At 41.7% G+C, this 17,403-nt stretch overlaps 2 protein-coding genes across 2 annotated transcripts in view; one reads left to right on the forward strand and one right to left on the reverse strand.

The window, feature by feature from the left end:
- The window catches only part of gabrb2b (gamma-aminobutyric acid type A receptor subunit beta2b), a 58,314-nt gene extending 52,448 nt beyond the window's left edge, over positions 1 to 5,866 (reverse strand). The window contains exons 1-3 of the mRNA XM_085797235.1: positions 5,537 to 5,866; positions 5,263 to 5,360; positions 4,426 to 4,493 (exon numbers count right to left, since the gene is read on the reverse strand). Of these exons, the coding sequence (XP_085653361.1) occupies positions 4,426 to 4,493; positions 5,263 to 5,360; positions 5,537 to 5,619 (249 nt within the window). The 5' untranslated portion in view covers positions 5,620 to 5,866. The remainder of the gene's footprint in view (positions 1 to 4,425; positions 4,494 to 5,262; positions 5,361 to 5,536) is intronic.
- A 4,665-nt stretch (positions 5,867 to 10,531) lies between these two features.
- On the forward strand, positions 10,532 to 16,108 carry LOC146974139 (uncharacterized). The gene is made up of 3 exons (XM_085798929.1): positions 10,532 to 11,296; positions 15,744 to 15,806; positions 16,016 to 16,108. Exons 1-3 carry the CDS (start codon positions 10,532 to 10,534, stop codon positions 16,106 to 16,108), a joined length of 921 nt encoding a protein of 306 aa, XP_085655055.1.
- Positions 16,109 to 17,403: the final 1,295 nt, after the last annotated feature.

Consider the following 17,403-nt stretch of genomic DNA (forward strand, 5'->3'; position numbering starts at 1 on the left):
ACCCTTGAAGAAGCAATATCTCCTCACAGTTGGACTGACCTACAAGAGACACGGGGGTGCTTTAGGAAGGTGTCAGTGTGTGTGTGTGTGCGTGTGTCTTTGTTTGTGTGTGTGGCACTGGCGATGAAGTACAAGGGTAATGACAGAGGCATGTTATTGCAGAAAGTAATTCAGTGCCACCCACAGAACACACAAAAATAGTATGGATGGTTGTGACAGAAAGTAGCTAGTTCAGTCTTTATAGTTGCCTTTTTGTGTTGTCTACTTTTTTAAAATTATATTATGTGTACTGCTGTTGAACTATTTTTACGTTAATGGGACTACGGATGGAAATTAACATCTTGCTATAATCCGGCATATTTACATGTTATGTCCATTAATGTGCACTGTCCCATTCAAATAAACAAAGAGTCTAAAGACGATTTTCATGAGAAACAAAGCAATGTTTTTTCTTCTTCTCTAATAAACAGATAGATTTGTCTTTTAAATATTAACTTCAGTGGCTTTGAGTTGAACTCCAACTGTCCCTGCAAATAGTTACAACTCTGATGGTGCTACAATGGATGATGGCAACAATCTTTCTATCTGGTGAGTTCCAGTCTGATGACAATAATATTTTTCATGTTATTTTCTTCAAAGAATGAAGAAGTGTTTTCTTATATTTAAATATAACATAAAATAATATAACTTGATCTGAAGCTTTGACACCAGCAGTCAGCATCTCATACAGTAGTCAATACCAACCTCCACAGTTAGAGTTTTATTTCCCAGTGACTTGTTCTTCACCTCATCTCAGGCTAACGTATCTTTACCCTCTGAGACGGATCAAGATTATGGATCAGTTTATTATTATTATTATTATTTCACTGCCACTGGCAAAAACAAAAAGTAAAAAAGAATTGCAGGTTTTTGCTTTTGAAAATAAAATCCATCATTGAAACACAACAAAAAATATTTTCTTTTGCCCTCTCTTAAACTTCTTATTGAACGTATTGATCAAACAAAGAGCAGTCTGGGTGTGTAAAGAGCTGAAAACATCACTTTCACTACATTGTTCTGTACATAAATATGAACTATACGTCTCCATAGAATGGGAGAGGGTGATAAAACATAAGAGCCGACTGTATCCTCCTGCGTCTTCTTTGGCAAGCTCTCCCACCTCCTACCGAGCAATAAAACACTTAGTATAGCAGTACCACAGAAGTCTTAGGAAGTCCTGAGTGCACCAGTGTTCAGAGTACGACCACATGGGCTAAAGGCAGAACACCCGTTTCTTGCATGCAGTCTGTACGAGCGGGCGACGCACAGGAAGGAGAAAGACTAGTAACCAGAAGGAAAGCAATTCAAACACTTACATGCCTGGCTAACCTCTCATCCAGGTTTTTTTTTTTCTTGAATACTCTCCCACAGCTGACAATTACAATGCTGAATAATTTAAAAAGCAGGAAACTCTTTCAGGCTTTGTCTTTTGCGTAAGTGCTGATATAAAAACTCAACATAATAGACACAACATACAACAGCAGCACTGGTTCTCGGCTTCTTTTCCCCCAACTGTGCCACTTCTTGGAATCAGAGAGAAAGAGAGAGAGAGAGGGAAGAAAGGAAGAGAGGAAGAAGCTCCTAAGACCCTGAGCAACAAAGCTGAGAAGACAAGAATGTGCTATTTTTTCTGGTTTTTGCACTGTAAAAAAAAAAAGGGTGTTGTGTTGAACAGTGCCACCGGCCACGGCCTCCTCATCCCGTGTCTGGCTCCAGGCCTAAGTGGCGTGTAGTTTGGTTTTCTACATGTTACACGACTCGGGAACGACACCTCGCAAAGCAGCTCAGCAGTCGATGCTGCTTACTAATGTGTCCTAGAGGCCAGGCTTTACCCAAAAAAGGACGGGTGGGTGGGGAACCACAACATGCTGTAGTCCCTGCTGTGCCTTTCTGGACCTCAGAATTGCTTACGTGACCAGTACCAAGGAGGGCTTCATGTCCTCTGGGCCACTCATGCCTGAGGGCTTGCATACTCAGTTTGGTGACTCATCTGAAGTGAGCTGGAGGCCTCGTGTTGTTTCTAAATGGGTTTCTGCTCTGACATTGGTTGCAAAGTGCTAAAACAGATGGTTTAAGACAAACCTGTTTGCACTTTCTTATTTTAATGGCCCCTGTGGACAAAAGAAAAAAAAAAGAAAGTGTAAGGAAACTATACTGTGTACTCTGCAGTCATTCATTCATGTGTCTCTGCTTTTTAATGTGAGGCTTTAAACAGGCAGCAGTCGTGTTGTGAGTAATAGAAGGAAAAATATATTTTTAATATAGACCAAAGTGTGGATGTCCTGTTCTGCCTTAATGGCTAATGGCTCGATCCTCGCACCAAAATAAGTGGCAGACAGACAGACAGAGAGCCAGACGTGGGGAGAGGGAAATGGAAGAAGAGAAAGTGCTTCTACCCCAGCTGCTATCCTGAAAAGTGGTCACATTTATAGGAAGGGGAGCAGATCAAAGATGCTGCTGAAACCATTACAGACACATGTGGCCTCCTCTTTTCATGAGGCTCAAATGGGTCAGGTGGTAATAACTCCCCTTTCACATTAGAGGGTGTTTACTGGGCCAAATCTGACAAAGCCACGGGATGATCAAAGACACTGCCCAGCGCCGCCTTTTGTGTGTTTGGATGGAGAATGGGATTTTATTTTTATTTCATTTTTTAGCTACTTATACGGGATATACTTAACTTCTTTTTCATTATTATTATTTTGGAAAGTTGTATCCTGAAAGAGACGATAGTGGTGGAGAAAGTAGCAAAGAAAACAACACAACAGATTTTGTGGTTTCCTGCTGGTTTAGTTATTTGACACATCCCACTGTGTCGTATGTTACAACCTCTTTGCTTAAACTTGGGCAGCTCCATCTTTAAAAAAAATCCTACAAATGCCCCAAATATCAACACTTAATCATTTAACACAACTGCCTCTTCCCCCTTTTTTGTTGTTGAGGAAAAGCTGCGTATAAATCGGATGAAACTGCTCTTATGCATTAGCTGATTTGGATGTACAGTACAGATACAAATAACGTCTTACATAATACTTGTCTTTGATTCCTGGAAATACAGCTCATGTGCACACAATGCTACAACTTGCAGGCAACTCACACACACACACACACACACACACACACACACACACACACACACACACACACACACACACAAAAACACAATGTAAGACTGCTTTCAAGCTCCTGCATTGGTTACAAAGAGAAAATTTGCCTTTCATTAAGGATTCAAGGCCACTGTGGAGAGCTCTGTGGGCCTGCATTGTGTTTGTGAGTGTGTGTGTGTGTGTGTGTGTGCGTGCATGTGTGTGCTTGCGCAGATCTTCTGTGTAAATGCATGCAAATAGACATGGCATCATCATCTGTTTTCTCATCTCTGCTCATCAACATATTCCACAGGAGCACAAAGATAACAACATGAGCAACAGCCTTTGGGTGCTGCTGCCAAAAATATTCCAGCATGTAATCACTCCCTGACATCACCACATGACTCACATCATAGTAGCAACCTAAACAAACAAGCCAACAAACAAACAAAAACTGCAAACAACAGGACACGTCTTTATATAAAGCATAAATAAGGTGCAAGTGAAAAGTGTCAGATGTAACAGTCTAGGTGAACCAGAGGGAGAGGAGACATGACAATGGAAACGCTTGGAAACTCATCCATATTGTAGTCATATCCATAACTATCAGTTATGATCCACCACTTGTCAGCTGTATGGTAAATGCTCATTGTGACCTTCTGTGATGATTGAATGCAGCTCGCTTTGAGCAGGTGCAGTTCCAGCATCTCATCACTAGGAGGTGCACTTGTATGAAGCAAAACTTCACATCCACAGCTCTCAAGTTCCTCCACTGCCACTGTCTCCACTAGCACAGCAGCAGCAGCACACTCACAAATCAGCCCTGACAGCCAAATGTAAATTATTTCTTGTTAAATGATATATATGTCAGTGTGAAATATCCACCCTGCAGACTGCGACTTGGGAAAACTATGACAACTTTTTACCTATGAGGAGAAGATTTAACTTTTGCAGTCTCTTAAATCATTGATGCTTGGCTTTGTATCAGCAATCAGCTTATGAGACCAAAACAAAAAACATAAAAAAACAACAACAAAAAAAAAACATCCATGTCTATGAATATCAGAATCCCAGAGAGATTTCACATCATGTCATCAGCCTTTGCAAAAAACAACGTGAGCCTGTGCAGCAGCACCACAGGTCGATGCCAGTGATTGGCATTAGGAGGGGGGTTTCCCGATGCTTTGGAGGGTATTTCCTCTGCTGGGTCATGCAGTAGCAGAGGGGAGGTAGGGGGTGGGGGGGTCATCATCACAGCAGAGCCCATTGTCATAGGTGGAGGTGATAATGACCTACTTACCATATTGACTTCTGATACCATGTCTATACTGGCTATGTCTATATTCATCCCCACTCCGACCGGAGCACCTGCATTGGGCAGATAAACACAAATAGAAAAAACACAAGATCGGTGGTGAGCAGAGATCATAAGCAGCGGTTAAAATAATAATAATGTGTGCGCGTGATGGCAACACAGATGATCAACACTTGTGAATTTAGCTGTTGTCAGCCGGATAATAGTTTCTTCTGCTTCTTTTTTTTTGTCTTTTAACAGACGCGCGATGCAAAGTGCTGCAGATTCCCACCGAAAAAGTTGTTGACATGAAATAGCTTGGCACCATATATATATTTTAAAAAAGAAAGAAAGAAAACGTGTGTGTATGTGTGTGTGTGTCCGCAGCCGTGGACACTTGAAAACGGAGCAGAGGTCTAAATAATGAAGAGGCAGCTATTTATCTGAATATTTCCATCAGAGGTGCTGGAGTTGGTTTTTCATTCAAATAAATGAGCTGGTGTGTTTTATCATTCACCCCCCCACCACCACCCATCCACGTCCCCCCCACCCCCTGTAACCACATCACTCCTCTATGTGTGTGTGAGTGTATGTGTGTGTGTGTGTCCCCTCACAATGTCGGTATTGTGTGTGGATCTGACACATTTTAGCCTCGATACCTGCCACTAAACAACTGTCTCTTTGACTTGTCCCGATACCTGCAGAGCCCTGTCACTGACTTCTCCGTGACGGCTCGTGCTGCCGTATAAAGACTGGACTATTACACAGGCTGACAAAGACGCAAACTCGAACAGAGTTGGTGATAATGCAAGTTCATTGTATGTTTTTTTTTTCTTTTTTTACCTCCGAAATCTGGCCTCAATCGTATGTCATAACCTTTCAACAGTCTGTCCACCGTCTCTTTAACCAAAGACATATTGCTAGGGTCATTGACACCGACACTATGGAAGACAAAAAAGAAAGAGAAGAGGAAGAGAGAGAGAGAGAGTGAGAGCAGTAGGTTTAGATGACGAGATATTCCTGGAGCAGAAAGTGTCCAAGTGTTTTCCATGCCGTCTCTAACACTGTCACACTTATAGGAAAAATGAGTGGAGCATCCTCCGACCCTTCCACTTACCTCTGGGCGCAAACCACCGCGGCTAACAGGGGGACCAGGCAGACGCGGACACAGCTCATTCTTCTTATTCTGAACACTGCCATACTTGTGTTGTGTGCGTGTGTTTTTTTTTTCTTTTTTAGTGAAGACAGACGATGTCCAACTTAGTCTTGCCAGTGCAGTAATTCCAATGCCGGGCGCATGCGTACTCCCGACCACAACATCAAGAAGCAGCGCTGCTGCTGCCGATGGTAGTGGCAGAGGTAGTAACCAGCCGGGGAGATTTAAAGGAGAATCAAGACTACAAGTTACTCAGGGGGCACGCGGGTGTCTCCCTGCTGCTGTTTCTGCACTCGGTGTGGCTGGAAGAGGAAGAGGAAGAGGAAGAGGATGGGAGGGTGAGGGGTGGGCGGGTTGGTGGGTAACCGGGAAAAGTCGGTGGTTCGATTCCGCGGAGGAGGAAGTGGGGGAATGAGGGTGGGGTTGTTGCTCCCTCCGTTCCCGTCAGCCCACTCATCTAACTGTCCCTGAGCAAGGCACTTAACCCGGCGGGGGCTCCCGGCTGGAGTCTGGAGTCTGGACCGGACACACACAGAGAGAGAGAGAGAGTACTGGAATAAAAATAAAATATTTAACTTCAGCTCATATCTCCACTCTGTGATGAGATGAGAGTGACTCAGTGGTTGTCAATGATTAGGATACAGTCTGTGCTCGTGTCAAAGCTCTCCGTGCACGAGCACGAATGAGTCAAACGCCGAGATGGGGAGGTAACCTGTGTGTGTGGTTGAGGTGAGTGGTGTCAGGTGTAGTGGACAGCTGAGGGAAAACACCCCGACTTCCACAGAAACACACACACACACACACACACACACACGTACACAGAGAGTAGAAGAAACAGGCTTTATCAGCTGATCAGTGTGTGACTCTGTCCATGGTGCTGAATCTACTTCATTCCGTGACCACCTCGGCTCTTTCTCTCCGTCTCTCTCTCACTCTCTCTCTCTCTCACTCTCTCTCTCACACACTCACACACACACAATACAAAGTGGGGGCTCCGTGATACAAACGCCTCATTGCACCAACAGTTGCTCACTCATCGATCTCCACGCACTCGGGCCTCTGACGAAAACGAGAAGCGTGGCTTAATACAGTGAGAGGCGCGGTGCCAATGCAGCGCCTCGGGGCTGGAAGCGGGATGGATGCATGGAGCAGAGCAGTATGCACTGAAGCCTACACTCAGGCTCAGCGCATCTCTCTCTCTCTCTCTCTCTCTCTCTCTCTCTCTCTCTCTCTCTCTCTCTCTCTCTCAGCCATGCACGCTTGTGGCTCCACGCACTGGTAAGCAAGCAGGATGTGCGCTACCGTGCAAAACTCGGACGCGAATCATCGTGGATGTGGTGGGATCAGAGGCGGATGTTGGAGCAGTGAGCTCTGTGTAGGAGTCCTCCATCAGCTGCAGGAGCCGGGGAGGGAGGAGGGGAGCACGAGAGATCCCAGCAGGAAGATACTGGATGTACTGTAAAAAAAAAAAAAAAAAAAGTGCAAACACAAAGATGAGCGCGAATCTTCTCGTGTTGGCATTTCATTAATTTGCTCAGTAAACATTATAATCCATTGCATTATTAATAAAAACAAAAACAAAAAAACACAGCATGCTCCTGCAACCTGCTCCACGTTTGACCTGATGGGGGCGCTGTAAATAAAACTCAGTGGAAGATGTAACAAAGTCAAATTAAAACACAGTTTGAATGGGTAATAATCAAAGATTCATTTCCAGCCCCATTGCACAAATTGGTGATCTATCTGCAGGGGGTTAATATGACATTGTTGAGGAAGAAAGATTAGTTCGGCAACTGTAGGCTATTTAATCTTTATTTATTTATTTTCTTGGCTAGTCCTTTCACTTTATCATCGCTCCCACCTGTGAAAAACTATTTAAAAGTTATGTTAAGTAGATGTGCACCAAGAATCTTTGAGTTGGATGTTTATTCAATTATTATAATAATATAATAGTAGCCTAATAATAATTGTTATTGTTATTTTTATGGTTATTAACTGTGGCATCTCTATGGATTATTTAAAGAGAGAGTGGAACAATCACATGGATATACATTAGCCTACTCACAGAAAGTAAGGGATATTCAACTCTTGGGTGAAATTTATGGAAAATGTAAAAAGTTCCCGCTACAGTGATATTATATCATGAAGGTAGACGTATAAAATGGTTACTTCTTCATCTCCAACACTGTATTGAAACAAAAGCTAACAACAGTGGTTGGTAGGCTATACACAACAAAACATGTCCCTCTGACAACATCCCATCGTCTCAAGCCTCCTCATGGTACCAGGTCCTGTTGATGGATCGTTATACAGGTGTGGTCTTGGTCTCATGATGTCAGAATGTGAACAGCAGGATGAAGACGACTGTTTCAATACAGACTGTCACAGAACCAGAACATTTAGTGGTGGATTCATGGATCAGAAACTTGTATTTGTGATGTTTGTGGTTAATCACCTTGTTAGAGAACAGCACGTTATGTTATACAGTAGGTAGCTACTGGAACATTGAACAGTTGGACATGTGCAAGTTTAGAGAAGTTGACGTGCAAAGGATATACCGCATTTTAGGTGCATTCTCAAATTTCATACGAAAGCCGAATATATATTTTGTGAGTAGTGTAAATCTTGTAACTTGAACATCATAAAAAAAGGTTGTTTTTTTATGGACTAAGTGGTGAGTTACGTTTTGTTGTTGACTTACATCCCTGTCTGTAGCCTGGCCTGGTTGGAGTGACCCATGTTAATGCACCCTCTGGAGAATTATCAGAGCAAAACGATAGTAACAAAGAAGGACAGACAGAAAGTTAATGAAGCAAAACATCAGAGGAACAAAAGCACAAAGGAGCAGCTCAGACTCCAGTCTGGACAACATGGAGCTGGTTGCATCACAGAAAACTGATTTTTGAAATGGAAATGTATAGAAACATCAGCATGTGTGTGTTCCCTCAAATAATCGGGTCCAAAAGTCTTGGGAACACCAAGAACTCTGGTGTGTTTCCTGAGCAAGAGCCTGTGTCTGCTCCGGGGCATGCAGGGGCATCAGGACCATGGAGAGCCTTTCGTGACATTTGGTACATCTTTCCCTAATGGGCCTGCCACCATGTCTTATATCAATTATGTAATCGAGCAGAAAAGAAAAGCGGCTGGCATCAGGACCCAACTCCAAATTGCCGTTTTTTCAGGCAGTGATATTAAGAGCAGCTCAATCAGTCTGAGTAATACACAGGTTTAGTTGTGTGGGCCATCATCAATCAGGGGTTCAGTCCGTGGCCTCTTTGAGCATTTATTTTCATATCTGACTATCTTACTTGATCAGAGAGCAAACATATGGTGAAACCACAAAGCGCTTCAGCAATCATCATATTGTGAGTAAAAAAAAAAAGAAAAAAGGAAAAGAGGACTAAGTTGTATTGTAACCCTTCAATGTCAGTGGGTGGATGTGCACATCCCTCTGAAAGTAGCGCTGAGGCAAGCAAACAGATACTTTGACCTGCTGCGCTGCTCTTAATGCATGATTTACTGTATTGTTTAACATTCCCAAAAGGGCTGTAGCTCGTCCTCCTCTCGCTCCATCCATGTCTTTCTGCATCTTTGCACTAAGAGGAATATAATAACTGCCTTTCTGAGCGTCTCAGTAAAACACACATGTCCAGGTTCTGATCTGATGAATAGAAAGAACGGCTGTCCACGGTATCTGTTTGGAAAAAGAAAGAAAAACGAGGCGTTTGTTTTGAATCATGTCAGTAAACAGGGTTTATTTGCCGGTGTCCTGGCAAGATGATGGGAAATATGCATGTGCTGGAAAGAGGATTGTGATCTCACATTCCTGCCCTGAATGTGTGTGTGCGCCTGAATACACAGATAACACATCTCCCTCCATTCTCTGCCATGACATTGACTTTTGTTTTTGCAATAAACAATATGATGACAACGCTCAAATACTGGCACACACTGTCTCACGCAGACTGTGCTCAGTTGGCCAGAAGAGAACATTTCATGTTCAAAAATTCTGTGTATGTCTTCACATAATCACACAATGGACTTTTTTTTTTCTTTTATCAAACTGACCTGTCACTCTCTGTCCAACAGCAGTGAGATGACATTTAGCAGAGCTGTTACACGAGAGGAGAAGATTTTCCCTCCAACATAAAATATACATGTAATTAGGATTTATAGCCACCAAGTCAGAGTTCACCTGCAATTTACCTAGTGTTTATCCTGTTACTGTAGTCAGACTGTCGATCAACAGAAAATCTAAAAAATAAAATAATCGCATTATTGGGACTAAATTTTTTTTTTTCTGGTTAAATGCACAATCTATATTACATTTTAGACAAAATGATTGAAAAAATAATTGGCAGTTGTATTGTTAGCTATACCTAAAGCAAAGTTTCCAGTATCTCTCTCTCTTTTTAGATGATTTATAGATTTATCTCATAACTGTAATCTGAATGTGTCTGTAACTTCAGACAAAAAAAATTCAAAATAAGAGCTTAACCTGTAATTTCAAAATAAGACTACTGATGTGTTGATTTTTGCAACTTTAATACTTCATCTTACACTAGCATTTTAAAAAAAAAGGCTTGAAGTGATTATACAGTTTGATATGTTGATACAGTGTTGTGCTTTTTGTATTTTTGTTTTCAGGAGAAATTGAGTAATAGAGTAATTAATTTATGTCCCACATCTTGTATTCCATCTCCAACCGTGCTATACAGTCTGTGTTAAGCAAAGTTGGCAGAAAGTGACAAAATGTCATCCGCACAAGCAAATTGGCACCAGCAAATGGGGAATGCCCCTCAAATGCTGCAACATCTCAAAAAACCCTTCTCGACACAAATATTGTAAAAGAGCTGGCTGAACAAAACGCTGCTCTGAAGCAACAGCTGCTCAGCAAAGAGAACAGCTGGGAGCAGGAAAAGAATAGGATGCAGGCTTGGTATCAACAATTGATCGATGCAAAAATGCAAACTCAAACACTGTACAGAAGATCTCATCGCCTGCCGAAATAGCATCAGTTGGTTTCACAACCAGTTGAAGGAAAAAGACGAAAAGATTCAATCGCTGGAGGACTCCTTTGCCAAGTCACTCGGTATGTTCAATGAAACATGGATGGACCGAATAAGAGCAAAGGAAAAGAAAGCTGCAGCTGAACTCCAAGCTCTGCAGGACAGCTACGACAAGAAGATTGAAATAATCATGAAAGAGAAAGACGCTGAGATCTCCTATGTTAGAGATGAAAACACAGCACTGGAGAGAACGCACCTGGACAGCATTGAGGACCTCCAGGTAACGAGGGATAAGCTCCAGAAATGCTACTCTGACTGCGAGGCCAAAACCAATGCCCTGCAGCAGATGGAAGGAAGCAAGGAAAAGAACATAGCAGTTCAGCTCCAAGCTCTGCAGGAGAGCTTCAACAAGAAAATTGAGCTCATCATGAAAGAGAAAGACAAAGAGATCTCCAGTGTTAAAGGTGAAAACATGGCACTGGTGACAATGAACAAGGAGTGCATGCAGGAACTCCTGGAGATGAGGACCAAGTTGCAGAAATGCGAGTCTGACTGCGAGACCAAAACCAATGCCCTGCAGCAGATGACTAGCAAGGAAAAGAACATAGCAGTTCGGCTCCAAACTCTGCAGGAGAGCTGCAAGAAAATTGAACTCATCATGAAAGAGAAAGACAAAAAGATCTCCAGTTTTATACATGAAAACATTGAACTGGTGAGAATAAAGCAAGAGTGCATGCAGGAACTCGAGGTCAAGACAGCAAGACAGGAAAGAAAGAAAGGAGAGAAAGAAAATTAAGAAGAGGCAAGAGAAAAAAAGAACAAGAGAAAGAGAGGAGAGACAGAGGAGAGGAAGAGAAAGAACAGTGGCGGAATAGAAACTCCCCCTCCTACTTTCTACCCTCCCCCCTTTACCCTCCATCGCCTGCCACCTGAACAACTCCTAGCATGATGCTCTCGTATTAAATGAATGGATTCAGTGTCAAGATTGGGTTTTCTCCAGGAAGTCTGGTTTCTCCCACCTATTTCGTTAAAAAACAAACAAAAAAAAACATCTGTTCTGTTCATTTTGTTGTTCTTGATAACATACATAAAATAATAAATATACGACGATACAATAACAATTGAGTGATGGCACAAATCCACAAGTACTTGAAAAAAGCAGTGAAGATGCTGCAGCAAAAGCAGTGAAGATCTACCACCGACTATCTATGAAATCTCTCTCTCTGTCTCTCAAAATGGCTGACTCCCTGTTGGGTTGAGGTCATTGTCAACATATGTGAACCAAGAATTTCCCAGAATTTCAATAGGGTCCTCCGTCCGACTTCATCGTCACTTGGGCCCTAAATATTTTTCCCCCTTCCCCTTTCCCCTTACAATTATTACTATTACTTTATTTCTCTCTCTCTCTCTCTCTCTCTCTCTCTCTCTCTCTCTTATATACAGTATATTAAATATTAAATGACATGTTTGTTCAATATATTTCTTTGTTATTTAGTTTAGTTTAGTGGCTGTATGTTTGGGGTTGTCGATTTTGGGGGCCAATCATACGCCTCCCTGATGGTACCTACTGCATGATCGATAAGCATTCTTACTTTACAGCTTTTTTCACACCTGCTTAACTTTTGCAGAGTACTATACAGCAACTTCATTACGAGAACATTGTGATGTGGAGTTTATCCGGTGTGCCTATAATTCTCTACCCACCACATGTCTCATTTGTGAATGTTTCCTCAATTAAATCTTGCTAAAAGCTGTCGTAAAACCTTTGCCAAATACTGGCAAACTAATAAAGCCAGTGCAATCAGCTCTTATTTATTTACACATTGCAGGCACCTCCAGAGGGAAGGTGCTAAGCGAAGAGGCTGGATTACTATGCAGAGCTTAATAAACCTCTCTACAGCTTGTGGTCTTACTGTGGAGTTTGCACCTGGTCTGTTCTCAGCAGGTAACGCCTCCCATGGATCGGCTGTGTGATATCTATCCAGCTCCACAGAGATGGAGCGGCAGTGTGCCAGAGCACATGGCCAAAATAAAGAGGCATCATTTTATGCATTTACTGTCATGACTGTGTCTTTGAAATCGACATGAACGATCTATATGTGCATCCATCTACATATGTATGTATGTATATATGTATCTGTCTGTCAATCTGTCGAATTCGCTTGAAAAATAAAAGAGTATCTGGACTGGCTGGCTGTCACATCAAAACCTTCAAAACAACAGAAAGCTTCAGCAGAGTAACATACATCACATTTAAATATAATCAAACACAATTTGTCAGCTAGAAACAAAAATTGCACTCAGCCGTTCCCTGTAATTAAAACACCTCTCTGTATTTCTCTTTTATATGTACTGCAATTACAGCTTTGACATCGCTGATTAGAGTTCCTTAACCCAGCATGAGAGCTCTAATAAAGGCCTGTGGAAGGCACATTCAAATCATGGTCTCCTAATTATTGACAAGAGGAGTATTTAGATCAATGAGACCCCAACTGAATTCAGAAAAATAATAATAATAACAATAATAATGAAAAAGCTGATGACCAGCAAAGTGTTGTGTAATTACAGCTGACAAGGAAATCACTGAGTTTATTTATTTATTTGTTCCTCTGAACAGGAAATAGAACTAAAAGCATATTTAAACAGCTGCAATATATGACAAAGTAAAAATACAAGTACAGCAAAACAGAGTGACCCCAGTCAATTATTATAGTAAACAGGAATGGATCATTGATGGTTTTATATAGTGCTTTTAATGGCATCCAAAGCACTCTATACACTACAGAAACCATTATTCATTTATACCACGTTCATATCGGCAGGGGTAAGCAACGTCTGTACAGAATGTGCACCAAACAGCCCCTCCGACCAACACCAAACATTTATACATTTGTAAGGTGTCTTGCCCAAGGACACGATAGCGACTGGGATGGAGCGGGATTTGAACCGCCAACCCTCTGGTTATTGGGCAACCCACTCTAACTCCTGAGTCATTGTCAGTTTGGTGTATGTTTAACATTTTAAGTAATTTAATCTGTGATTCACTTTATTTTTCTCTTCTATAAGAACTACAACTGACAGCAACATATTTTTATATAAAGTTATTTAAAGGTGAATTGCTGTTTTTTTTACAATCTGGACCTTATTTCTAGCATAAAATACGATCATTTACTCACCCAGATAACTTTGGTGTCATTGCAAGTTGTTTAGCCGAGAGCCGCGTATATCCAATATCATGCAAGTCTACAGGGCAGCAGAATGCAGCCTCTAGTTCAAGTTCAAGTTCACTTTTATTTGTATAGCACAGTTAAAAAGACCTGTGACAGTCGTCCAAAGTGCTTCACAGAGCAGAGACAGAAACAAAGACAAATGCATGTGCAAGAAACAAAATTACATGCATACTATCACACATTCTCACACACAGATGTATGTACATATACATATACGGACATATGCGCATACATACACATACGCAAATGCAAATGTGCACAGCTACAGTAGTCATAGACAACATTGCACATAGATATTTAAACAAAAATAAATAACACATTATCTGCTGTGAAACTCATTCATTTCACCAATATTTTGTTATGATACGCTAGTGCTATTCAAGTCGGAAACGCGCAGAAACGAACCATAGTATTAGCAGTAGCAACTTTCAGGGAAACAAGCCGCACCGCACGGCGCTCAGAGATGACATCATCCAGGTCAGAGGTTAGTAGGTCAACCTACAGACCCCGGATGTTGATAACAGGTAACCCCGGACTCAGAGGGGAGTAGCACTAGTGTATCATAACAAAATATTGGCACCAAAGTTATCTGGGTGAGTAAACGATCGTATTTTATGCTAGAAATAAGGTCCAGATTGTAAAAAACGGCAACTCCCCTTCAAATAGTAAGTTTTATTTTCTATTTTTAACCGAGGCTGTTGTGCATTGTGTATGATTTGTGGTGTGAAGGAAGGTCGTTCTCTACTTCAAATCTGCAAAGACCAAGTAACTGTAATTTTCAAATGAATGTGTTGGACTTATGCAGCAACAACATTAAATCAGTCACGAGTTTTATTTTAATGACCATTGTAAATTTAAATGGCAGTGCCTCAAAACTGGGGATCAGTTATAACTTTGGCTGTAATTTCACTTCTGTCAGTTATTAAAACATTGGACTCACTGAGTTCACTGCTGAAATGACAGGATGTGGTGAAATCACTGAAAAACAGATCTAATGGTTGATCAGATCATTAGAGACTGTTACAAACCACTTTATTTGGATATATGACATAACAATAATACCCCCAGAGTGAATGTTCTCGATATGCAACAGAAAACACTGAGGTTGTCGTTAATCTGTAAAGAAACATTTACAATGGGCACTTTGAGTTTTCATTTTATCACTTGCCTTTGTTTTGTCTTTGGGATCAAACAGGCTGTAAACAAGTAAACAATAACTTTGACTATTCTGTCAGTCTGTTTACAGCCTGTCTGAGATGTTACTATAAACTATAGACTTCATAAGCCTTTGAAATAAAGCCCAAGTGGTGATAAACATCCCACTAAACACAAAAGAATGATTAATCATTTTATTTTTACTTTTATCTTAGTGCTTCAGTAAATTCACATTATTACATCTCCCTAGTTGTGATATAATATCAAACGATTGTAATGTATTTTCTGCTGTAATTATTTTCTAAGTAATAAATCAGAAACTCGCAAATAATCATTTTCCTGCAGCTTGATGGTCTGATGCTTTTACCAATTACTGCGTGCTCATGAATTTGTCACCTCACGGATCCACAGCCCACTATCCGTCTACCACGGCTGCACTCCATCCATCAGCATCCACCCGTCATCTTTTGAAGTTTGAAATGTGAAGGCCTGGCAGCACCAGAGGGCTGCTGTTGGCCCAGGATCTCCACCTGTCCCTGGCAAAATGTCACGGTTGTGGTTTCGACCTCTGAAGTGTAGATAAGCAGGACAAACGAAGTCCATCAGCCAAACCTTTATGCCTCATTACCCTCCCTCTGCCAGAGGAGGCGCCACCTGCTACCTTCAAGGTTGGCGTGTCCTTCCCTGTAAATCTAGCACCAAAACAGCAGATAGATAGCCAGTTTGTTGCCGGCCTCCACGCTCCCTCCCTCTCTCTCTTCATCTCTCTCTCAGCCCTTCACTGTGGCTCTGACAGACGTTGGCCACCGTTGCCAGAACTGCCAACAGGCGTCCAGGGTGAGTGTCAGCTTTAGCCACAGTTGGAGCGGGTGGAGAGATGGAGGGAGTGATAGAAGGATGGAAAGGCTAGGAGGATTATTTGAGGGCCTCTGCCAAAAGCCCCTCTTTTGGCGTCTTGGCGTCAGAAGTGATGATTTAGCCGGTGACACAGGATGATGACACAGCAGTTGTCCTCTTCTGCTGCCATTCCTCCACGCCTCCTGCAGGCTGCACGGATCAGGGAGACCTGTGGTGGAGGCCGTGACCACAGGGTCGTGTTATTCAACGTTAGAGACTTAAATAAGGAAGCCTTGGCCTGACAGGAGATAGCTAGCTGTAGTAAGTGTTGCTATTGTTACATAGCCAGTGTTACAGCATCAGTGAATTTACAATACGTTCCTCAAGGCAGCTGCTAAAGAATAGAGTAGAAGAATAGAAGCTTTATTGTCATTGTATCAGATACAACGACATTGGAGATGCTACTCTTTATGGTGCATAAACACAAAATGCATATACATAAATAGAATTAATAAAGCAGCAGACATCTCATCCACACATCACACATTTATATAAAACAGTCCATAGTCCATAGTGCAATTTGGCTTCAGCTGCCATACGACAGTGCATGACAGTACTGAACGGTCACAGTTTGGTGAGTTCGTAGGGCAATGTACACAGTTTTTATTGAGAGTTTAGTGCTGTGATGGCCTGCAGGAAGAAACTGTTTCTCAATCTGGATGTATGTGTCTTAATGGACCGGTAACGTCTGCCAGAAGGCAGCAGAGTGCAGTCTATAGCGATGTTGGAGGCTCTTCTGAGGTAGTGAGCAGTGGCTATGTGATTGAGGGAGGGTAGAGGGCAGCCCATGGTTTTTTCAGCTGATCCGCTGTAGGACTGCTACACTACAGTGCCTTGGTATTGGAAAATGTCAACCAGGCTGGAGCTAAGTGGTTAGCATAACATCAGCAGAAGAAAAGAAGTCAAAACAAGATGTCTGGTTAGTGCCACATTTTCAAGGTCTTGGTCTTGTCTCAGAATTGACTACATTTTTACTCGGCCTCGGTTGAGCTGGATTCGGATTTTGTTCTCAAGGCCAGTCAAGACTGCAGTGATATCTTTTTTTTTTTTTTTAACTGCAAATGTCTCTGTCACTTGCTCACTTTGGTTTATGTAATGTAGTTCAATAACTTTAAGATAATAGAAATAGTTCTACAACAGTATATGTTTGTGTAACCATCTGAAAAACTTGGTTGCACCAGCGTCAAAAGTGGGAGGAGACTTCAGCAGGTTCTGTGCTGCTGTGTTATTCTGTTCAATCCAAACTTTGTTTCTATTAAATATATTTTAGATAGAATCATCTTCTATTTTAGCTGAGGGATAATATAAATATCAAGCCACATGATTATAATAAGTACAGGCACTGAATAAAGAAACACATGTCTAATAGCATCAAGTTAGGGTTAGAGTTAGAAAAGGAAACTTGATGCTAACAGTCACAGTCAGTAAACAGCTGCTAATGTTCATGTTGGATATGTGGCTGAAGCCAAATTCTTAAATAGCTCCATTAAACTTTGAGTAAAAAGCAGTTTTCTGAACGTGTTTCCTCTTAAACCCA

Source organism: Trachurus japonicus, chromosome 14 (assembly GCF_045865225.1).
Source record: "Trachurus japonicus isolate A0001 chromosome 14, Traja_1.0".
Taxonomy (NCBI): Eukaryota; Metazoa; Chordata; class Actinopteri; order Carangiformes; family Carangidae; genus Trachurus; species Trachurus japonicus.